We start from the raw sequence: 24,076 nt of genomic DNA on the forward strand, positions 1-24,076 counted from the left end.
GCATGAAATGAAGCCCTCGTCAAGTTCATTGCATTCCAAAAGCCCTAGTAAATAACTAGGCCTTGAAAAAGAGGAGACCTACGTTCTGTGGGTCAAGATGGATTGAAGGGGGGTTAATTCAGAATGTGAGGGTGCTCCCAGAAAATGCTTCAGTGCCAAGTATGTTTTGTTCTGAGAGTTCCAGTTTGAGCAGCTCTTTCGGTGCTGCAATACAGAAGAAGAACCCATGTTTCTGCCAGGCAAGTTTTAACAATTTGGAGCTTGCTGTATTAGAACCAACACCATAAACTGGAGCTTGCAAACAGTATACAGTGCAGAGCACTGGGTCCTGTACTCCTGTTGTGTGGGTCCTTTTTACAAAGCAAGCATGAGCTTCACTGTGTCACACTGTCTTTGAGCAAGTGTCTGCACAAACTCATTAGTTCTCCAGCGCATGACTAACTGAATCTGGACATGTGTGGTAGCCTAAGAGACATGGTCAGGTTTCAGTGTGATGCTGGCTACACCCTGAATGGCAGTCATGAGACTCAGTGCAAGCCAGTGGGAGCTTGGATCCTCCTGTCCCCACATGTGAATGTGGCATGTATGAAATGGACCAGGATGTATGGTTAACTTTCATCCCATTGGGATGCATAATAATCCAAAGGGTTCTGAGGAAAAGCTAATAAAGACATTTGGGTTGCTTGGCAATCCAGGAGCCAGCTTTCTGATCTGAAAGTCGGAAAGTAAAATAACTAGACAAAGACTTATAGTAGTACCCCATTAATTTGTGTATCAAACTATTGAAGATCCATTTCTGTAAGGACTTAGAGTTAAACACACATTTTCTCTTTTCCTGTAGAACTTGTGTCCTCCATCTCCCCCATCACCTGTCAGGACCCAGTGGACAGGATTTAGAATTCTTCCCCACTGGAACAGCTTCAGATTAGATGTGTGCTGGGTTACTGTGTTTATTGTGTAGCATCTGGAGCTTGGAGCTTTCCCTTCCCTTTATATGAAACATCCTTTATTTTCTGTTAACTAGAGTGAAAAGGAAGAAGTTTAGACCCCCAATTTTTAACTTGACACAATCTCACCAATGCAGCAGAATTAATGGTAACAGCCTTTCATGATTAGACACAAACTGGAAGAAATGCATTTGAAAATAAAGTTAAGGATGCTCAAATGGAAATAAGTCAGTGGGCAAATTCCTCAGTCCACCAAATACTTGCTTTTTATAGTCAAAATCTTTGACGTTTTTAAAAATGATTTTAAAGGTTCCTTTTTTGGAACTTTCTTTTAAAGAGAGGTACTGTGTTTGCCCTTCACCAGCTCTCTGTGACCACATCCATGCCTTTGGACTTCTTGAATATAATTGCTAAGAGAGCTTATGTGAGTTTCCTATTCACTCTAAGATGAATTTCATGAAGCCCTTCTGACTTGAATATGTGTAACTTCTCCAAGTATTCTTTATTCTGTTTTGGCATCTATTCCTTCCATCTTCCTGCTAAAATTGAGTATCTGGTCATTGTGAACCTTTTCAGTGAAGAAAGAAGCCAAACAGGCATTAAGCATCTCACCAGATTTAGCCATACTAGTGCAGCTTTGAGTGTGAGTGCTCAGAGCAATTCCAACCTGCCTTATATCAGCTTAGTCTAAAATATATATATAATAAGTGCAAGCTAAAATGTTAAGAATTTTAATTAAGCGTGTCCATGCATGGGCTTACACAAGGTTAACCAAATTGATTTGAAGACTGATTTGATTTAAACCAGCGTGATTTGTGTGTGTGTAGATGGTCCCTAAATATGGAAGGATAAAAAGCAAGCACTCAGTTTTTGAGGCCTGTCTAAAATGTCCTATGGTGTCTTGCTATGGTTTGGGTTTTGAATATACAGACTACTAGTCAGCATTATCACTGAGCATATTATTTTACTGTGCAGACTGGCTCCATAAGGCAGTTTCTCATGAGAAGTTATGCGTGTTCTGTGTAAAATTCATTGCATTTAGTTGGATGTTTCAAAATATCCCTAAGGGAGTAGGTATTCTCTCAGGCACTTTTGGAAAATGCCCTTAACATGTTTCTCCCTATCAGGAAAAGGCAGTTCATCATTGTTTTCATGCCATAAGTTTCCCTGCTGAAAGGGAACCAGGTAGATGAAAAGTGCTGGTTTGTGTACTCAATTAAGGTCACAGGGCTCAGGGTGAATTTACCTTTGAAGCACTTACATCCTGAATGCAAACAGTGTCATGAGGGCAACTACCCCACAGTGCAGCTTCTAATGGGAGAGAAGGACGATCACAAGGCATACGGGGTCACTGCACAGCCTTCTCTCCTCAAATATGGGTTACATGCAATAGGTCAGCATTGCTGCAAGCTAAGAATTATTTGCTCCATGGAGCAGATATTGTCACCTGGCCACGTGAAAAGTGGGCACTTGCCGAGAAAATCAAAAAGGAAGTTTCAAAGTTCCTGGGGCTTTACACGGGGAGGGGCAGATGTCTGCTTACCTGGTGTTGGAGCAGCAAAGGTGCTGGCTAGAATGGTCATCTAGGCACTGAGAGTTATCTTCAATAGGCTAAAACTTCTGTAGACAGCAAGAATGTGCCTTCACTTTCACATCACTGTAAAAGCATCACAGGTAAGAGCTGTAGGTCCCTCATGGAGCTTGTTTTCTTTTTGGGATGAAACTTCAGAGTTTCACCACAAAAAGTCATTGGCACCTTTAGACACTACCACAGTTTTTATTTAAAAAAGCAGAGAGATGCTGTGAGCAACAACTTCATTCTTCTAGCTTAACTCATCCAGTGTGTGATGTGCTCCCAAAAACTGTTGACGAGTGATTGATGTAGCAGGTGAACTGAAAGAGCTTCTTTCTGGCTCAGCCACTGAGAACAGTGCTGAGCTCTCTCATCTGCCGAAAGAGACTATTATGTTACAGTGCTTGATATCCTTTCAAAAGTTGGAAGGGCCTTTCTGTAGAGCTGGCAGTACAGGGAGCACTGTTCATACATTTTCCTTTCTAACTCTAACCTGTAAAATCTGTAACATGCCTGAGATACAGAAGAATGTATGGATCAGTATTTTTGAAGAAATCCTGTGGCTGTGATTCTTCTTTCTTTTTAAAATAGTTGAATTATTTTGTTTTTTTTTTCTCCCCTCTCTCACAAATTCTAGATACAATTATCATCATCGCAGCGATCCTCGGTAAGTAGTATACTAAAAGGACTGTCAGTAAGAGTCACAGCTTGGGGAGATAGGAACAGCTTCATTGACTTCAGGGGAGCTATGCTGATTTACCGTAGTTGAAACTCTGACCTGCTGTAGCTAAAACTTCTCTGTAGTGTCAGTTGCCCACCTTTCAAACCTTTGATTCTTCACAGAGCTGCATTTAATCCAGGAGAAGTACAGTGTTTCCATAATTAGACTCTTCGAAAAACAGTGGTCCCTGGTGGAGTTCCATAAGGCTTGAGTTTCCATTGTTGAGGTCCGTGCAACTATTTTACGTGCAAACAATATGTAACAAACCACTTGAGCCAAGATTTTTGTCATATTTGTTAGCATTCTTCAATTTTGCTGTACAACTTCCTGTAGAGCACCTGGCTTAGGTCTGGTCTAAGCTAAAAAATTAGCTCAGTTTCACCTGTGTCAGTAAGGGATGTGAAATATCCGTACTTGTGGCGTTGTTAAGCAGACAGAATCAAGTTCAATAGATCGGAGGGGTAGCCGTGTTAGTCTGGATCTGTAACAGCAACGAAGGGTCCCGTGGCACCTTATAGAAGAACAGAAAAGTTTTGAGCATGAGCTTTCGTGAGTGCAGACTCACTTCATCAGATGAAGTGAGTCTGCGCTCACAAAAGCTCATGCTCAAAACTTTTCTGTTAGTCTATAAGGTACCACAGGACCCTTCGTTGCTGTTAAGTTCAACAGAAGAATTCTGCTGATGTAGCTAATGCCTCTTCGCAGGCAAATTACTTACACCATTGGTGGTAATAGGTAGCGTATACACTGAAGCCTAGAGCAGCACTGTAGCTTGTCTTGTATTTTTGATATACTAGAACACAGAGCACTTCAAACTGCTTGAAATTATGGGACTAAGTTTTGGATCATGGGTTGTGAATAGTGAACCATTTGTACATGATGTAAAATACATTTTCCTTATGCTAACATGAATACACATTAATACATGGACACTGATGCCCTTCCTCCCAATAGGAGAGGGAGACCCCACAGAGTATGGGTAGATGATATAGTAGGTTGTTGTGGAGCTAGTCTACAGAAACTAAGCCACTCCTCACTGGACAGTAAAAGACGAAAGGAAATGGGGAGGGAGGCGTTGGACACCAGTGGGCATTGAGCCCATGGTGGTGGTTGATGATCGAGATGCTGGTCTTACTGACAGTGAACTTTTTGAAGGCACTAATGCTATACGTTTGTCTAAAGATCAAATCCTGAGGAGGGTATGCTATGATACGTTAAACTATGTAAATACAGGCAGTGGCTCAGAATTCAGAAACTCTTCCTGCACAGATGGAGGAATGCCCATCACTTCTGGTCAGTTTTATCCCAGGTTTGTTTGGGATTTATTGAGTTAGTAATAGCAGCCTTTGCAGATGACTTATGTCTGTGTGTCATAGTCCCATTTGTAAGACTAATGCAAATCTCTCCTTGTTCTTAGGGAGCATAGGCGGAGTGCTGCTTCTGTTTCTTGTGATCATCTGGAGACATACAAGGAAAAAGAAAGCAGGGTGAGGGATTTTTCTAAACTTCCATTCATTTCAGTGTGTATGGTTGATTGGTTCCACTGTTTAGTGCTGGCAAAACATTTCAGTAAATGAATCACCATCTCCATATGCAACAGTGGGGCAAAATAAATTGGTAATCACAAGCATAGTGTGAATTTGCAGCTGGAAAATTCTTAGTGTATGTTACATACCAATCGTAAAATCATTGGGTTGAAGAGACCTAAGGAGGTGGTCATCAGGTCCAACCCTGTGCTCAAAGCAGGATGAATCCAGCTGAATCATCCCAGCCAGAGCTTTCTCAAGATGGGATTTAAAACTTGTAGGGATTGAGATTGCATCAGCTCTCAAGTTAATCTATTTCAGTTCTTCACCATCCTCCTAGTGAAATAGTTTTTCCTGCCATCCAACCTATAATATCTAACCAATATTTTTATACCGTTAAAAATAAAGATTTCTCTCCTCATTAACCTCTTTGCTTATGAAAATGCATAATAATGTAGTTTCACAAACGTAAACCCAAAACATTCCTTTCTGTATGCATGATACAGAGAAATAAGGCTCATGATGGATTTGTCACATCCAGATCTGAATGTTTCGTGGTTTTTGGCATCTTTGTAATATGCTAAGACTTGAAAAAGTTGGGGAAAGATAAAATGTGTGTTTTCCCTTTCTATTTTTATGCATTTGAAATGTCAGTGATATAAGTGGTCTCGCCAGGTTTTATTGGAGGATTCTCTGGGATTTAAGGGAGATCTCTCTGAAAATGTGTATTTTTGAACACTTGTATTTTAATTGCAGGAGCAAGTGCTGTTTAAATATTTCACCTCCCCCCAACCCCTGAATAAGAGGATTTCAAAAGGTGCGGGGTCCTTTTGAAAAGGACCCCCTGTATAGCCATGCTGAGCTGCATGCATTCGAAAGCGGCACTTCCGAAGCGCTGTGGCTGGAAGCATCATCATGCTAATGGATGCTGAATATTCAATTTAGTGCCTCATTAGTAATCTTCAAAATGGCCATTAGCATGACCATTTCAAAGATTTGTGCCTGTGTAGACACCCTTTATGTAACAAAAGCACGTGCCCTCTTTTTCTTTCTTTGCTTGTCATCTTTAAATGAAGATTTCCCTCCCCACCCACACCATCTCTCTTGAATCAGAAGCTTTGAGATTGGAACATTCTAGGTTTCTAGGCCTGGTAAATTTATCTGTCTTGGGGTCCTCTGATGCTATCAGTGAGACTTCATATACCTTTAAATCAACTTTCCAAACATCACCAGGTGTAAAACTCTGAAGTTAATTTTGAGTCTGAATTTAAATTTATTTCCAGCCTGCCCTTTTAACACAGGGATGGGTGACCTATGGCCTGCAGACTGGATCCGTCTCTCCCAGCATTTCTGTCCAGCCCACTCAGCTGATTAGCAGAGTGTGCCAGCTGTGTGCCCCCTCAGGTGTCCCTTCCCACACCTTGCTCCATCTTGTAGTGGAGCTGTTCCCAGGACCCTCCTGTTAGTTGTGCAGATGGGCAAGGGAGGGAATGGAGAGGGGAATGCTGAAGTAAGGGTGATCCCCTACGCCAGTAGTGCCTCTGCAGAGCTGGGGTTGGCAGGAGGGGGACACAACAGCTGCTCCCATCAGAAGTATGGTGAGTGACTGAGATGAGTGCCTGTCTTAAGTGGCAGCACTCTGTTTTATAGATTTATTCAGCAGCCAGTACTCTCACACACACTTTCGCAATTTCCCCATCCCATACCTCATCTTTGCAGGGGTGAGATGAGGAAAAACCACACAGCAGCACGGCTTTCCCTGTCTTAAAAGCAAGTATGCATGGTATCTCTCAGAAATAATTTTAGTAGCAGCCAGCACACGCTGTTACACCCTCTCCCAATCTCTGCACCACAGAGTCTGTTTCTGAAATACCCAGTCCCTTCTACTTTCCAGCCCTGCTCTTTCTGCCCAAGACCCCTCCCTTTCTAGGAGCCCAAAAGAGACCTCTGATGATTAACTAAAATTCGTGGAGGCCCACCTGAGAAAATTATTGCCCACCTCTCTTTGAACACAGAAAGTAGAGCTTTCCTTTGAAACTTTTTATTTTTCCTCTCCACCTTCAGCTATTCCTGTACAAATGAAAATGAGGAGTACCAAATAGCTATGAACCGTGTAAATGAAAACACTTGACTTGCACTCTGGTAGGTAAGGGCTTTAGAACACTTTTTTTTTTTTTTCAGCCTAAAAATGTCAAAATTCTGGTGAATAATGTCAGATCTCATTTACTGTAATGCAGTGATCCTCAGACTGAGGCTTGAGAGTTGCAAGTGGCTCTCTGGTTCATAACTTTCATGTGTGCAATCAGAATACTTTGACTATTGTAACCAGTTACCAAGTTGGATTAAGTTATGAACTTGTTGTCGGAGAAAATAATTATTTCTCCACAACTGGGGCTCGTTTGGGTCAAACTGATAGCTCATTTGGGTCCTGAACCACAGAGGCACTGTTGCATCTCGTGAAGTGGGTCTGAACACAAAAGTTTATGCTCCATTAAATCTGTTAGTGTGTAAGGTACCTGCGGACTTCTTGTTGTTTTTGGAAAAATGAAGACTAACATGACTACCCCTCTAATACTTGTCACAGAGGCACTGTATGTCAATTGGAAGATGACTATTATTCTCCCTTCTGGGGTTACTTGAATAAAAACAGTGTGTGCTGTAACCCCAGATACTTCTGGTTTGGCTAAGCTTTCATTTGTAGCAAACAAGCAGATCACATTTGCAATGTCATACCACTCTTGGAAGCTGGAACAGAACCAGTCTAAAGCCTTACTTCCATACAAGTATTTTTCCATCTAATACAGAGGAAGATGGAAATCATAGACCAAATGTTACCTGCCATATTTTGTTTGTATAGTTGTGGGGAAACCTGCCCTCTATACATTTTTATTTCTAACCAGCAAGTTCTTCTTCGAGTGATTGTTCATTTGCATTCCAGTTTGGGTGTGCGCCGTGGGCATGCCCAGTTGTCGGAAACCTTTTGCCTTAGCCGGTAGCCTTAGGGTCAGTGCAGCGCCCCCTGGAGTGGCGCCTGTTTGGCCACCCATGTATGCACCGCCCAACCTGTCCCCCAGTCAGTTCCTTCTCACCGCACTGTTGGTTGCTGGAGCTTACCTCTTCTTGAGAGTTCACTGGTGGCCTTTGTTGTTTTAATTAGTTGTGAATAGTTTAGTTTGTTATCTCTGTAGGAAATTAGCACTTCGTAAGCTGAGGTGGGTCTTTAACCCCCTTGGCGCCTTGCCGCCAGGCAATGCCTTGATCTCCGGGTTTTAAAAACTGTTCTAAATGTGGCAAACGTATGCCCAAGAGTGACCCGCATAAAGCTTATCTGGGCTGCCTCGGTGAGGTTTATCTCCGAGAGCGTTGCTCCATCTGCAAGGCCTTCAAATCAAGGACTCTAAAAGATAGAGGTCAAAGACTAAAAGTTCTTCTGATGGAGTCAGCCTTGCTCCCGGAGGGTTCCTCGGCGGGAATGCAGAGCGCTGCATCTTTGGTGCAGAGCGCTCCGGCACCGTTGGTGCCGTCAGAGGGCTCCTGGTGCCAAGAGTTGGACTCAGCACCTTGTGCCTCCCGGCACCACAAGAGCCACTCTCCAGTGCCTCACAAGACAACGAGACGGGACTGGGGCTGTTCACAGGAGAGAAGAGGGCGAAGACAGGCGTCGGGAGAGTCCGCCAAATTGCACTGTGAGCGGGGTCACGAAGTGCTGGCGTCGACTTCAGCGCGAGGCAGGAGCCTGTGCTCTCCCAGACTGCCCTCGATGCTGGAGGCCTTTAGTGCTGCTCAAGGTCTCCTGCAATTTACGGTGCCGCTACAAACGCTGCACCGGGAGCCTTCGTCACCCTTGCTCCGGACACTGGGTCAGGCTCCAGGGAACCTGGCACAGCTCCCGACGCTGGGGAGACCTCAACAATCCATTGGCACTGTGTAGATGGCACAGAGCATGCAGGAACCAATGAGAAGTATGGGACCTTTGGCACCACCATGGTCGTTGGTTTCAGGGTCCGTGTTGGAATCGGACTCCCTTTACTCCAGCTCGGTGAGGAGTGAGAGTACAAGGTCATCCCGATGTAGCGGGCACCAGTGCCACTCCCGACGCTCCCTGGAAGGAGAGTGGCAAAGGCACCATCAGGGGGCACCACAATGGCCCTTCTGGACCCCGTGGGCAATCCACAAGGAGCAAGGGCGAGTTGCTGGACTCCTGTTCAGGGTGCCAGGCACTCCCCAGGTGCTGAGCTTGGCGCTGACAGCATCTCTGGGAGCCCTGCCGAAGGAGCAGGGGGAGTCATCGGCACTGGCTCCGATGGCGGTACCGGCACCATCATCGGCGTCGACATTGGCACCGGGTCAGTTAGAAGCAACCCAAGCATGGGTGCCGCCCGTACAGGCACCGGGAACTGTGGTGCAGTGGATACCGGCACTGATTGAACTGGTGCCGTCCCAGGTGCAGGGTGGCCCTGATTTGATAGCACCACACCAGGGACCACTAGGGGGCCCTCCACCCCGGGCACTGAGCATGGCGCCACAAATTGTGGCGCCGGGGACTCAAGTAGCAGTGCCAGAATCCTCTCTAACAGATTTGGAGGGTATGTTGACCTCATCTTCGTCTTCTCCAGATGAGGCATTAGCTGGGTCCTCTGCATCCCCAGTATTGGAGGATGGAGGCGCGTACCAGCAGCTGTTGAGGAGGGTCACCCAGAGCCTGGGGGTACAGGCTGAAGAGGTCAGGGATGAAGTAGACCCGGTCACAAACATCCTCTCAACCTCTGGACCGTCTAAGGTGGCACTGGCTATTATAAAGACAATTGCCAACACAGCTAAGACAGCGTGGCAAATCCCGGCCTCAGCCTTGCCCACGGCTAGGAAAAACGAATGCCGGTATTTTGTCCCAGCGTGGGGAAATGAGCATCTGTTCACCCATCCTTCCCCCGACTCCCTTGTCGTGGATGTGGTGAACAACAGGGAGAGACAGGGGCTTCAGGGGTCCTCCCCAAAGAACAAGGATGCCAAAAGACTAGACCTGTATGGTAGAAAAGTTTACTCCACAGGTGGTCTGCAGTTGAGAATTGCTAACCAGCAGGCCATGGTTAGCAGATATGCATATAATACGGCCAGTGCCATGGACCGTTTCACTGAACTGCTTCCACCGGATGCCAAGACATACTTTACGACCCTGGTAGCGGAGCAGAGGCTCATATCCAGAGCAGCGCTGCAGGCCGCCCTAGATGCAGCTGATGCAGCCACTAGGGTCATGGCCTCAGGTATTGCCATGCGAAGGGGAGCATGGCTTCAGGTCTTGGGACTCTCACAAGAGGTGCAGCAGTCCATTCAAGACCTCCCTTTTGAAGGCCCCTGTCTATTTTCAGAGAAAACGGATAAGAGACTTCATGGCATGAAAGACTCTCGATCCACGTTACGCTCACTGGGTCTATACGCACCAGCGACCCAAACAAGGCAGTTTAACCCTAGGCCCCAGTTCAGACAGTACCCCCAGCAGCAATGGGAGGGGAACAGAAGAAGGGGCTGCCATAATAGGAGGCATCAGGGTCGCCAAACACAGGACCAGGGCCACACTAAAACCCTTCCTGGGCCTAGACACCAGTTTTGACGGGGCGGTCGAGAGCGTTGTACCATCCACTCCCATAGTTCCAGCCCAAGGTTTATTTTCACTCCGCTTATCTCCATTCTACCGGGCATGGTGCAGTATAACTTCAGACCAGTGGGTCCTCTGCGCGGTAGAAAAGGGATATGCTATCCAGTTTTCTTCTTACCCCCCTTTGCAACTGCCTTCCCTGTCCCTCTTCAGGGACCCCTCTCATGAGATAGTTCTGAGACAGGAGGTAGGAATCCTCCTCCAAAAGGGGGCTATAGCGGAAGTTTCCCAGGAATTCCGGGGACAGGGATTTTATTCCCGCTATTTCCTCATTCCGAAAGCGAAAGGGGGTCTGAGGGCCATCTTGGACCTATGAAATCTCAACAAATGTGGAAAAAAGATAATTATTCCCAGGGATATCATACGAAACTATCCCACTGCTGGAACGAGGGGATTGGTTCACCACTCTCGACTTACAGGACACACATTTCCATGTAGCAATTTATCCACCTCACAGTAGGTTCCTCAGATTTGTGCAAGGGAATGACCATTATCAATTTACTGTCTTCCCGTTTGTACTCTCCTCAGCCCCAAGAGTCTTTACCAAATGCACGTCGGTAGTGGCAGCCATCCTACGCAGGTGCATCTGTTCTTGTACCTAGACGACTGGCTGATCAAGGGTCGGTCACAAGGACAGGTGTCGAAACATGCACAGCTAATAAGAGCAACATGCGACATATTAGGCCTCCTAGTAAATGAGGCGAAGTCTGTATTAGTCCCGACTCAGGTCATAGAGTTCGTAGGCGCTCGTCTAGACGCAGAGCAGGCCAGAGCATTTCTGCCACACAGCAGGGTCCAGGCAGTGGCGGCTTGCATACAAGTCCTAATAAGGTTCCCAACCACAACAGCCAGGGGATGCCTCAGATGGTTCGGACACATGGCGGCGTGCATGTTCGTAGTCCAGCATGCCAGGTTACGAATGCGCCCCTTTCAAATGTGGCTTGCCTCAGTATACAGACCTGTCAGGGACAGCGTAGACATGTTTGTCACAGTCGTCTACCCCCCCGCCCCCCCCGAAGTGTTGATGATGCTACACTGGTGGCTTGAGGATGGGTCAGTCTGCATGGGGGTACCCTTCAATCCCCCACAACCTTCCCTCTCCCTGGTCATGGGCGCATCGGACCTGGGCTGGGGAACACACTTGGGGGACCGCCAGACGCAGGCCCTGTGGGGCAAAACGGACGCTCGTCTCCACATATATGTGAGAGAGCTCAGTGCAGTTCATCTGGAGTGCTAAGTATTTCAGCATGAGTTGAAGGGGCACTGTGTAGCAGTCAGCACAGACAACACCTCAGCAATGTACTATATAAACAAACAAGGGGTACACGCTCGTCACCCCTATGTCTAGAGGCCCTCGCGCTTTGAGATTTCTGCACCCAGCCCCAGATTCTCCTGAGGGCGTTCTACCTGCCTGGGATTCACAACTCTCTGGCGGACCACCTCACAGGTCCTTCATGGACAACGAGTGGTCATTACACACAAGTACTGCATTCAGTTTTCCAGAGGTGGGGGCATTCCCAGGTACACCTCTTCGCCACGCATCTTAATGTGAAGTGCAGGACATTCTGCTCTTACCAGAACCAAAGTCCAGGTTCTTGGGCAGATGCCTTCAGCATCCGTTGGTCGGGCCCATTGCTGTACACCTTTCCACCGATGCCGCTCATCCACCAAACGCTGCTGAAAATTCGGTCGGATGGAGTGTCAGTAATCCTGGTGGCCCCGGCCTGGGCTTGACAACATTGGTACTCGGCCCTCTTGGAGATGTCCACTCATGCTCCGGAGACACTCCCGCTGCACCTGGACCTGCTGACACAGGAGGAGGGGAGACTGCGGCAACCCAATCTCCAAGCGCTGCACCTGACAGCATGGAGGCTCCATGGCTGAGACCGGTTGAGCTGGCCTGCTCCGAACCTGTCAGGGAAGTGTTGCTGAACAGCAGGAAAGCCTCTACAAGGGTAGCATATGTAGCCAAATGGAAAAGATTTACCATGTGGGCCACCTAAAAGGTGATGTCCCTGGGAGAGGCCACAATACCAAGTGTCCTAGATTACTTGCTGGCTCTGAGCCAGGCGGGGCTGTCAGTATCCTTCCTAAAGGTGCACCTGGCAGCCATTTTGGCGTTCCACCCAGGGGACGGGAGGTTTTAGGTCTTCTCAGACCTGGTGGTAAAAAGGTTTATGAAGGGGATGGAGAGAGTTAGACCACAGGTTTGGGCCTCCCTGCCAATGTGGGACTTTAATTTGGTTTTGTCTAAGCTGATGGCTCCCCCTTTTGAACCTCTCGCTTCTTGTTCTATGTTTCTTTCTTATAAGGTGGCATTCCTGGTGGCCGTTACCTCAGCCAGAAGGGTGTCAGACCTAAGGGCCCTGATAGTGGACCCAATTTATACGGTGTTCCACAAGGACAAGGTAGAACTAAGACCCCACCCGCCATTTCAGCCTAAGGTGGTCTCCCCTTTCCATATTAACCAAGACATCACCTTACCAGTGTTTTACCCAAAGCCCCAAGCTTCCCCTAGGGAACAGAGTCTACATAGTTCGGATGTACGGAGGGCACTGGCCTATTATATGGATAGGACCAGACCCATCCGGAAGTCGCCGCAGCTGTTTGTGGCAGTAGCAGACAGGATGAAGGAGCATCCAGTCTCCTCTCAGCGGATCTCCTCCTGGATAGTAGCCTGTATCAGTGAGTGTTACAAACTGGCGGGTGTTCCCCCTCTGCCAATCAGGGTGCACTCCACAAGGGTCCTCTGCGGCGTTCTTAGCCAAAGTCCCTATCCAGGACATCTGCAGAGCGGCCACTTGGTCCTCCATTCACACGTTCACAGCGCATTATGCAGTTACACAGCACGCTGGGGAAGACGCTGCAGTGGGCAGGGCTGTCCTGCACTCCTTTTGGGGCTCGGGCTCCGACCCCACCTCCTAGGCACTGGTTTGCATTCACCCAAATTGGAATGCACGTGAGCAATCACTCGAAGAAGAAAAGACCGTTACCTGTTCCGTAACTGGTGTTCTTCAAGATGTGTTGCTCATGTCCATTCGAAAACCCTCCCGCCTTCCCCTGTGTCGGAGTAGTCGGCAAGAAGGAACTGAGCGGGGGGGGGGTGGGGGGCGGTGCATATATGGGTGGCCATACGGGCGCCACACCGACCCTAAGGCTACCAGCTAGGGCAAAAAGCTTCCAGCAACTGGGCGTGCGCATGGCACACACCCATATTGGAATGGACATGAGCAACACATCTCGAAGAACTCCAGTTATGGAACAGGTAACTGTCTTTTCTTACACTAGCTAGAATAAGGCCCAAACAGTTCTTCGCCTCTGTGTGCTTAAAGGTGTTGCAGAAGCTGCTTTGCTTAGAGATAATCTGCATTTAGTCCCATGGCTGTACATGACTATGATGTAAATCAGCTTTGGCTGTCATTGCTTCTCTTCAGAATTTTGACACTGAATTGTTGGTGAAATTATCTGCCTTATATGTCAGAAATGCCTGCTGCTTCATGTATGTGCATTTTTATACAGCACACAATATAAAGTCCCTGACATGAACAAGTGGACAATGTGGTAATTATTTTTACTTGTAAATTATATTTTAAAAAGTAGGCTGAGCTGACAGTCTTTCCCTGTTGAATACAAAAATGTCCAAAATTATATTTTTCCAAGTGAAAGCAATAAAAATGCAATAAAATGTTTCTAAAGATTGCTAGAAAAACAGAGGAGGTTAGTTTTAGCATTGGTATATCCCTTCCTACAGGCAGGAAACAGCTTTTGTGCTTTTGTCTTCTTTTGTGTGAAGAACATGAATGTATTTCCTTCACCACCTCTGTAGGTATTTTACATTTTTGTAATGATATTCTCCAGGGGATGCTAGACTGTAACTTTTAAACTGTCGTCCTTATGTTTTGTGCATAAAAATGGCTTGCCTGCAGTCTTGTGCCATGAACAAGACACTGCAGAATCAAAGATGTTTACTACTCAGATTTATGCTCTAGCCTTCTTTCCCTTTCATGGACCTCCTAGACCCTGAGCATTTAACTAAGCAATCTGTGACCTGGAAGAGATGGACACAAGTGCTGCTGAGCCTGCCTTGACTACAGACTACAAGAACAAGACCCTAACTTTCTTCCTGAGCATGCTTCATTGACCAGTTGTTACAGCTCTCTTCTTGAAAACTTGAAGAGGCTGTTTGTGTGAAAGGGGCCTTTAATTTTAAGAGTTGCTTGATTTGTAAAAGGGCTGCATGGTTACCAACTGTATGTCTTTAGTTTTACGTGCTCTTTAAATGGACACTATCCTTACACTGGAGTAGAAAGACCATCAGCTTCTTTAACAGCCATCTTATTTTTAGAGGGGTTAAAATTTACAGGCTACGATGAAACTATGCCTCTAATTTTTCTTTGATCACTTATTTTAAAGTGACTTATGGGCCTGATACTACAGATTAACTTGTTAAATCAAAAGCTTTGTTAAAAATTTTGTTTAGATTTATAATATTGCTATCTGGGGGAAATAAATACTTGTTTAGAAAAGAGATTTGTGAATGTACAGCAACATATTTTTAAAAGCAACCATGATACCTTTTGTGAGGCAGAAACTGCTGATAGCTCCATCTTTGGAGACCTTGCCTTATTTTTGTGAAGAGGTTCCTATGCTGAACTTAAACTCTTTACTACAGTTAAAAGGACCTGCTCTAGCCAGACAGAACCCTCCCTCTTTGCTCTACTCCATCTTGCCTTCCCTAGGTGCTTCAGAGCACGAAAGGGTTAAAAGAAACAGCCCAGCCCTGGAATGCCCGAGAGCGCAGATGTGCTTATCTTAGCCACAGTCTTTGATGCTCCGGAGCAAAGCTGACAAGAACACTGGGCTAATAAACAGCCGGGCCTCAGACTGCCCTTGGCTAATTACCATCAGTTGATTCGCCTGCACACTTGGTCCCAGATGGAGGAAAATCTCCAGCCCGTTAAGAAACAGATGCCCTCAATTGTCTCTGTTTGGCAGGTGTGAACTAAGCCCTTGAACTCCCTGTGAGAATCAGCATCACAAGACAGTTGAATACAATTGGCACTTTTTAAAATAAGGAAGAAGCATATGTGACCCAATGGGTATAAAAGAGGGGTCTGGCAGACCCCCTATTTGAGCTCCAGTTACCTTTGCCTGCCAGACAGGAGGGTCATTGTCTGCCGAGGTCCAAGGGGATGCCTATTTCCTGGCTGAAAAAAAAAGGCTTCTTCCCAAGGGATTGAGAGCAGATGCTGGTCACACCATGTTGGTAATGCAGGGATGAGAATAAGACCTGCTGGGTAACTTAACTTTAGATATTTTACCTTTTATTTTTCCTTTGCGCGCATTTAACAATAGATCTATGACCTTTCTTGAAGTACTTCTTTAATACACATATGCTAGCTATTTGTAACTAAATATAAACATTGTAACCTTTTGTAACCATAAGAGTTAAGTATCCTTAGTCAATAAATAAGTAATGGATTAAGTGGTAACCTGACTCTTCCTGTTACTGTGCAAACGCAACACAAAATAAAGAACCCAGCTGTTTTCAGCTGCTCTAAGCCTGGTCACTGGTGAAACGTGCTGAGAGCCAAGCGTTGAGTCGTGCTGCCTCCACAGAGCAGGCTCTTGGGGCACCTATCAGCCAACCCTGGCTGCCTGCTGCAAAGAGATTTTATCCTAGCAGTTAAAGTCTTGGGTGTAGGAGGCTCTCAGTGCATCCTTGGGGCACCCGTCAGTCAACCCCGGCTGCCCACTGTGAAGGAACTCTGTTCTATCAGTAAAAGACTTGGGTGTTTAGGACCCTGGGGCATCCGTCAGCCTGCCCAGGCTGCCTGCTGTGAAGGGGCTTTTGTCCTAGCAGTTAAAATCTCGGATGAAAACAAGGGCATAGTTGGTATTTCACCCAACCATCGGCTAACACCTGCATATTGTGATACAATCCCAGGCTTGTCCCCAGGGGTCCCTGCACTAAGTGGTGGTTTAAAGGTAGCTTCAGAGGCCCACTGTGTCCCTCACCCTGCCTCCTGTATTTGCAAGGGCTCGGTTCACAGCATCACTGAGCCGTTCTCCTCATTGGCCAGTCCAAAAATGCAGTCTTCTCAGGGAGGAGGCCTGCGCCTTGCCTCCTGCCTGTCTAGGGCTGGCCTGATGCATAGGGTGGTCTGGGGGGAACCTCGTCCCCTCCCACATGACTCAGGTTCCAGCCCGAGGTCCCTAGGCAGCTGTGGTAGGAGGGGCTTACCTTCCTGGACCCTCCTAGAGCCACAGTCTGCCTCCCTGTAACACAACCCCAGTACCTTCTTCCAACAACTTTCAAGGGCTCCACAGGCCTTGATGGGCTGCAGCTGCTTAATTAGTCCCAGGTGTTGACTTACCCTGGTGTTGCAGGCTGCTCCTTCCTGGGCCTTAGTCCTTGGGGAACAAGAAAGGACATACCCAGCTGCCTGTATATTTTCCATCCCACAAGGTGCTGCAGCCAGTTGCGGACCTGGGTCTGTCACAATACAAAGAAAGTGATGCCTTCCTTAAACCATATAAAGGGACTGATCATGCAGTTTTGTTGAAGGCTCCCTGAATTACACATTGACTGACGGTATTTGTGAGTGCCAGCTGCTGAACTAAAATGGTGTCTTGACTCCTTGTGCCCTAGATCCAGGAATTAAGCATTGACCATTCTACAAACCGTATATAAACTCCAGGCCTTTTAGGATACCAGGAAGAGATGATTTTGGGAGTGTCTGATACTGGCAAGTAATCTCATGGGTTGTCTGCTGGGGAAACTGACTAAAGCAGAATAACTGTTCTGGAGCACTTATGTTCCAGTATGAATCCATCACATAGACACTCTGTTGTGGAATAAGAGTGACTGTATTCTAGAATTATTTACTTTCAAAGTAATTTTTTTGAAATAAGAGTACTCTTTCACAGTGAGTGTCCTCAAAAGAATTATACGAGAATTCCATCACATCTATGCAAATCAGCTTACATAAGCAAGCTCTAAATGCAGTCTTTCTCTGAATTAAAAATGAACCCCAAAAACAGACTGTTGAAACTAAAGGCAGTAGATTTATGTCTCAATTCTGGTGCCAATGGTGTTCTTGGCAGAACTGTCATTGATTTCACTGGGCTAAAGATTTAGCCTTCACTGTGCAGACTTTCCTTTCTATGCTTTGTTGGCTACTGTAGGTTCTCCAAAAATGTGTAGCATTAAAACAATTAAGGCATCTATTTTCCAAGCATCTGGATGCATTTAAGAAAGGGGTGGAGAACCTATGGCTTGGGGTTGAGCCCACCTTCATCCCACATGGCATGAACTGACCCTGGCTCTCGGGCCAAGTGGGCCCAACTTGTGCAGGCCAGGGTCAAGACTGCTTGCAGGCTCTGCCTGGTAGGAGGATGAAATAGCTTTGTACATGGAAGTGCTCCTTCTATCCCCACATCAATCCCATTGGCTGAACTGTGGCCACTGGGAGAGGTGGGAGGCATTGTGGCTCACCACCCTGTTGCTACACTCTCCCCCACACTGCTTCTGCACTCTACTTCCTGGCCAGACCCCACGCCCCAAGTTCACTTCTATACCCTATCTCCTTCCCAGACTTAACGTTCCCACCGCAGCCCATTCCTGGCAGCCTCCTTCCATGCACTGAACCCCTCATTTTGTCCCCATCCCAGAGAGACTATGGGGACCCACACAAAATCTAGTTCTTGTCCTCCAAGGCTCCTTTCTGTGACTCCCGACTGATGTTTCTGTGTCAATGTTTCCCAATCCAAAAAAGGTTCTCCACCCTTGGTTTAAGACCTTACTGTTCTTGTGGTGTTTGCACCTATAATTGAGTGATTCTGTAGATAAATAAAAGAACAGGTAAAGGAATAGGTCTTCTGTACACTGAACCAGACTGAGGAGCTTGCAGATTAAGACGCTGCAGAGAAATGTCATCAGGCAAGCAGTGAATGTAGGTGAGAGCCTTTTAAGTCTTCTGCTACTTATTTTTTGCCTTACAGATGAGTCACTCCATATTTTTGAGTATCTTTTAACAGTATAAAGCTGTAGTGTGGGTCAGCACTGATTAAAAGTATCTTTGTAAATGTAAAGAAGATTGGAAAGATCAGACAAATGTGCAGTGACTTACATTTAAATGAACTTGTGGAGAAAAAGGCTAAGTGACAGGCCCATTCTGAACAGAGAAGTGAACAGACTAACTCATCTGACATCTTTTTTTTCCTTACATCTGAATTCAGACTGCCATTTTTAACTTAGATGGTAAGTCTTCTCTCTGACACAAGCATTCTGCTATATACTTCAGTGTACATTTGTGTGGCATTAGTGTTTAAGACAAACATATCCTAAATGGATGTAACATTCTATCTTTCATCCCTTTTGCAAGAACGGCTACTGTTTAATAAAACAAAAAAAGAGCTTGGAACAAGCTCGTAGGAAGGAGCTTTTTGGTTGACGAGCATTCTGAAAAGTAGAACGAAAAGATGGGTTTCAATATCGTTGCTGTGCTTTTGCCAAATCACAACTAAGTATTGTGGTAAGAGTTGGACAATGGGAGCTTAAGGGTATGGAACAAAAAAGACAGTTTCATATTTTGCTTCTTGTGCATGTTCAGTGTCTAGAGCAGCAATATTCAGCGCTCAGGAGTGGAGGAGCCAACTTCATCATCATCATCAATAACTGTGGGCCCAGCGCCCGTTGGTATCTGATGCTTCTCTCACTATTTCCTTCCATCTTTCCCTATGCAGTGCAGAGTGGCTTAGTTTTTGTAGACTAGCTCCGCACCAATCTACTACATCATCTATCCATTCCCTGTGGAGTCTGCCTCTCCTTTTCGAACCATCCATTATGCCAAATACTAGGGTCTTGATTTTTCATTTGTCGTTCATTCTGCAAATATGTCCAAATAGTTGTAACTTCCGTTTTATAACCTTCTGCAGCAAGTTCTTTTGGCTGTATCTTCCTATATAATTCCTGACCTTCTGCATCCATCCTACTCTCAGAATCTTTCTACAACAACTCCTTTTGAATGCAAATATTCTTCTTTTTTCGAATCTTTCGTTATCACCCATGTCTCACATCTGTGCAATATGCTGCTGAATACACATTTTCAAGATGCCCAGCTTCGTTCTTAAGCTAATTGCTTTGCTTTTCCAGATCTTATCCATCGCCTTCAAACTCACTCTCGCTTTTGCTATTCTAGTCTATATTTCCTTCTTACAGTCTAGATCATGTTATGTTGCTCCCCAGATATGTGAACTTTTCTACATTTTCTAGTTCAATACCATCAACACTGATCTTCCTTCCTATTTCCTTATCTCCAAATACCATTGTTTTTGTTTTATCGATGTTCATAATCAGTCCATACCACTTCCCTTCTTTAACACCCACACCATTTTCTCTAGCTTCTCCTCATCTTCCTCAATGATAACTATAATATCCGCGAACCTCAAGTTGTTAATTCTTGTCCTGTGCACAGATAATCCCTTCTACCTCTTCCTTATCTTGTCCATCACTCTCTCCATGTGTGCAATGAAGATACTTGTCTATATTGGATCTCCTTGTCTCATACCTCTACTTGTTTTAAACCAACTTCCCAACTCCTCACATGTTCTCACTGCTGCCTCCACGTTATCACTGGATATGTTTCAACAACTGTATCTGTCTGCTATCCACTCAGTATGACTCCAACACCGCCCAAGTCACTTTCTGATCTATACCGTCAAATGCCTTTTGAAAATGGAGGACGCAAGTGTATATGTTTTTTTTTTTCTTTTGTCGAGCTTTCTCTGCTATCAGTCTTAGTGCCAATATCTGCTGTATGGTATTTCTATCTTTTCTGAACCCCGTTTGCTCATCTGCTATATGTTCTTCTATCTGCGATCTTAATCTCTCAGTCAGTATCGTCATCATCATCAGCAGCAGCAGCACCTGACCTAGATGACTCGTTAGGGCAATCGTTCTGTAGTTCTTGCACTCCATTGTACTTCCTTCCTTGGGTATTGTCACTAGTACAGATCTTGTCCATTCCTTAGGCACCATCCCTTCTTTCCATGCTATATTACATAGTTGGTGTATTTCCTGAATTATGCTTTCTTTGCCGTGTTTGATCATCTCTCCTGTGATCTTATCATTTCTAGGGCTCTTGTTCTTTAGTCCTTTGACTGCTTTTTCTACTTCCTCCTTCGAAATATCGGTCTCGCTCTCAGTGCTCGGGGGAGATATCTCTTTGGTTCTTCAATCAGTGTCTCTGAGACGCTTGGGTCCAACTGTGCTTTGTATAGATCGGTGCAATATCTCGTCCATCGCTGCATAATCTTCTCCCTGTTCATGAGCACTTCTTCATTCTCATGTTTGATCGCCATCTGCTTTGGTTGCCATTTCCTCTTAATATTCCAAATTGTCTTATACACCTTCCTGGTCTTACATTCGCCATAATGCCTCTCTGTCTTTACATTGCTCCTCTAACCATTTCTGCTTATCCTTTCCAGCTGCTTTCCTTACCTCATTGCATTTCATCCTATACTGCTGTTCTGCCATCTCAGAAACATCTTTTCTGATCTTCAATGCTCTTTTGTTTTGAACCAACTTCAGTATCTTCTGGGTAATCCACTTCTTATTGATTTTTTTCTTCTTCTGGAACAGTCGGCTCAATTGCCTCTTCTATAGCGATGGCTATCCTTGCAACTCTTATCTAGGTCTTTCTCTGTGGTGATATTCTTAATCTTCTCTTTGAACGCTGTTCTGTATGCATTCCCTGTTTCTTCCTCACATAGCCTCACCACATCTCTTCTTTTCTTAAATTGTTTCTTACATTTTCTTTTGAGTTTTATCTTGATGTTTGCGATCCCTAGATTGTGGTCTGAGTCTATATCTGCTCCTTGGACAGTTTGGCACTGCTGTACTGATGTTATCCATCTTCTTATCAAAATCATATCTATCAGGTTCTTGGACTTGCCATCATACGATCGCCACGTCCACTTCCTTCAGTCCTTTTGTTGGAATCTCGTGTTGTAGATCACCATCTCATGCTCTGTAGCAAACTCTAACAGTTTCTCACCTCGTTCGTTACTTTCTGCATATCCAAACCTTCCCATGACTCTCTCCCAGCCTTCATTATCTGTTCCAACCTTCATGTTCCAATCTCCTCTGATGATCAACACATCTTTCTTTGGTATCTCCTCCACCGTCTTTGTCAAGTCTTTATAGAATAGCTCAGTCTCTTCATCTGTACTTTCCAACCTGGATGCATACACTTGAATGACTGAGATGTTGAATGGTTTTGCTTTGAATTGCGTGACCATCATTCTTGCTCTTCTAGCTGCTCTTCTAAGAAGGAATCCAACTCCTACTTCATGCTTCGTTTTGTTTCCTGCCCAAATGACTTCGCAACCGCATCTCTCTCCTGATCCGGTCTGACCCATCTCTGCCAGTCCAAGTATATCACATTGGTATCTCTCCATCTCCTTCCAAAGCAGCTCTAATTTTCTAGTTGCCCACAGTGTTTGGACATTCCATGTTCCAATGGACAGCATATGTGCTAGGTGTAACTTTCTTTCGGTAGCCACCTTATCGACCCAACCTCGATCGCTCGATTGGTATCACAGACGTTGTTTTTCTGGGTGACATCTGAGTTAGCATCTTTTAACATTTAGTTTTACTAGCATCAGATTTCATTTGTATTGTTGTTTGACCTTCAGCACATCAACACACATCTGACCAACCCTCCTCCTTCATCTAGGCTTTGGACTGGCATGGAGCTCTCAGTGGCTTCTTGGCAGAGTTAGAAGCCAACTTCGTTATTCTTATACACAAGAGCCATAGTAATGTGAATTCATGGCTCCATGAATTTATAACCCTATGTTCATATATAAACATGAGAAATAGTGTTTTTAAAATATTGTCACAGAAAGTTGACAGATGAAGTAGTGTTATTTTATTAACTACCATTAACAAAGCACGCTGTCTAAGGGGTTAGTTATTTAATCACAGTGTTCAAACATATGCTTCAAAGAGCTGCTAGTGCTATATCTAAGAGCTGCTTCCAGTTCACCACATTCAGTTGGAGTATCAGTCATAACCTGTTAACGCACTACTCCAGAAGATGGATCCACTCAGGATCGATTTTTTCATGATTTTGTTTCATGTGTGCTTGAAGGTGTGTTTTCCAGGATGGACATAGACCCCCCCAGAACACTTCACGAGCAGCGAGGATTAAGAAGGGGCGATGGGAGAAATGGTCCTGTTGACCTCCTTCCATAAGGACAGCTGTAACAGTTTACTACTGCTGAATCAATTTTTAGCCATGCAATGGGCCTAGCTAAAATTGTGTATCAGTGGTTGACTGCTATGTCAACTATAGATATAACTTCAGAGCTATGGGATTCTGCGCTCCAAGAAAGGCAGAGGTCAGGAAGGGGCAACTTAGGTTAGGGAGTATGCTGAATGTTTGCTCTGTCTCAGAATGTCTGGTTGTAGCCAAGAGGGTGTCTCAGGAGAGGATACTTTTGCTAACTGCTTGCATACCGACACTTTCTGGGATGTGATGATTGAACTCAAGCAACACTTTTGTATGCATGTTTGCAGGTCATGGCTGGCAGTAAATATTATTGTGTGTAATCAGCATGCACCTCGCTTCATGTGCTCTTGCTTGATGAGGGTGACACTTTGGTAATCTCAATAGGAAAAATCTCAAGTGGAGAGAAACAAGTGAAATGAGGCAACCCTGCACCTGAGCAATGGTAACTGAAAGGCCTGGTGGATGTATTTAGAAGCAGGGCGGGCCGTATGTTGTCCTTCAGCGGTCTACGGACTGACTGCAAGTGAAAGTAGGCACCTATGTCCCACCACGCCACCTGGCTAAGAGCGGGCCAGGGCACGGCTCTGCACTGCAGGTGCAAGCAAGCCACCCGCGTTGCAGGGCGCTCTCCCGTTCTGGGTTCCTGCTGGCACCCCTGTGTCAGAGAGGTAGCAGTGTTTGTACCGCCACAGTGCAGAAAACCAGCCCCCCAGCACTTTGAGGCTGACGATATAATTTATGAGGCGATGGGCTCGGGGGAGACAGCCCCACCTCTTCGGCGCTGGAGCTACGTCATTGCTTCCCTGTTCCTCCGGCAGCAGCCCACAGCTGGGAGGGGCCAGCGGGGCGGGCGCGGTCGCAGGCGGGCGGGCTCCCCTCCGGGCTCTCTTGGTGCATGTTCTGCTGCTCTCTCCCCCGCCTCCCCATCCCAGCCTGGGGGACAGGGCACGTTCAGCGCCTGGCGCGCAGCGCTGGCGGAAGGAGCGGGAGGCCGGACGCGTTCTCACACCACACCGCCCGCGCCAACGGCCGCTCCCAGCCCTGAAGAACCGGCAGCGGCGCGCGCCCTTCCGCCAATCGGCGGCGGCCACGCCCCTCCGTGCAGCACAGGCGCAGTGGGAGGCGAGGAGCGGGCGAGGTTCGGCGACATGGAGCTGCTTCGGCTTCTTGGGGCTCCGCCTCTGGTACCTCTGCTGGTTCTCGCGCTGCTCGCCAGGGCAGTGCTGGGTGAGTGTCGCGGGCGGGGGTGCCCGGACCCCGTTCCTGCGTGTCCCTTTCCTGCCGCCCCGCCCCTGTGCGGCCTTGTCTGCCCGCCGCTGAGCAGCGCCCGCTCCCGGGGCCCGACGGCGGGGTCGGT

At 46.3% G+C, this 24,076-nt stretch overlaps 1 protein-coding gene across 1 annotated transcript in view; it reads left to right on the top strand.

The window, feature by feature from the left end:
- Window positions 1–24,076, top strand: part of LOC142001740 (complement receptor type 1-like) — a 122,459-nt gene that overhangs the window by 23,570 nt on the left and 74,813 nt on the right. The window contains exons 11-15 of the mRNA XM_074977262.1: window positions 3,158–3,187; window positions 4,659–4,728; window positions 6,832–6,896; window positions 8,769–10,251; window positions 23,384–23,946. Of these exons, the coding sequence (XP_074833363.1) occupies window positions 3,158–3,187; window positions 4,659–4,728; window positions 6,832–6,896; window positions 8,769–10,251; window positions 23,384–23,946 (2,211 nt within the window). The remainder of the gene's footprint in view (window positions 1–3,157; window positions 3,188–4,658; window positions 4,729–6,831; window positions 6,897–8,768; window positions 10,252–23,383; window positions 23,947–24,076) is intronic.

This window comes from Carettochelys insculpta, chromosome 26 (assembly GCF_033958435.1).
Source record: "Carettochelys insculpta isolate YL-2023 chromosome 26, ASM3395843v1, whole genome shotgun sequence".
Taxonomy (NCBI): Eukaryota; Metazoa; Chordata; order Testudines; family Carettochelyidae; genus Carettochelys; species Carettochelys insculpta.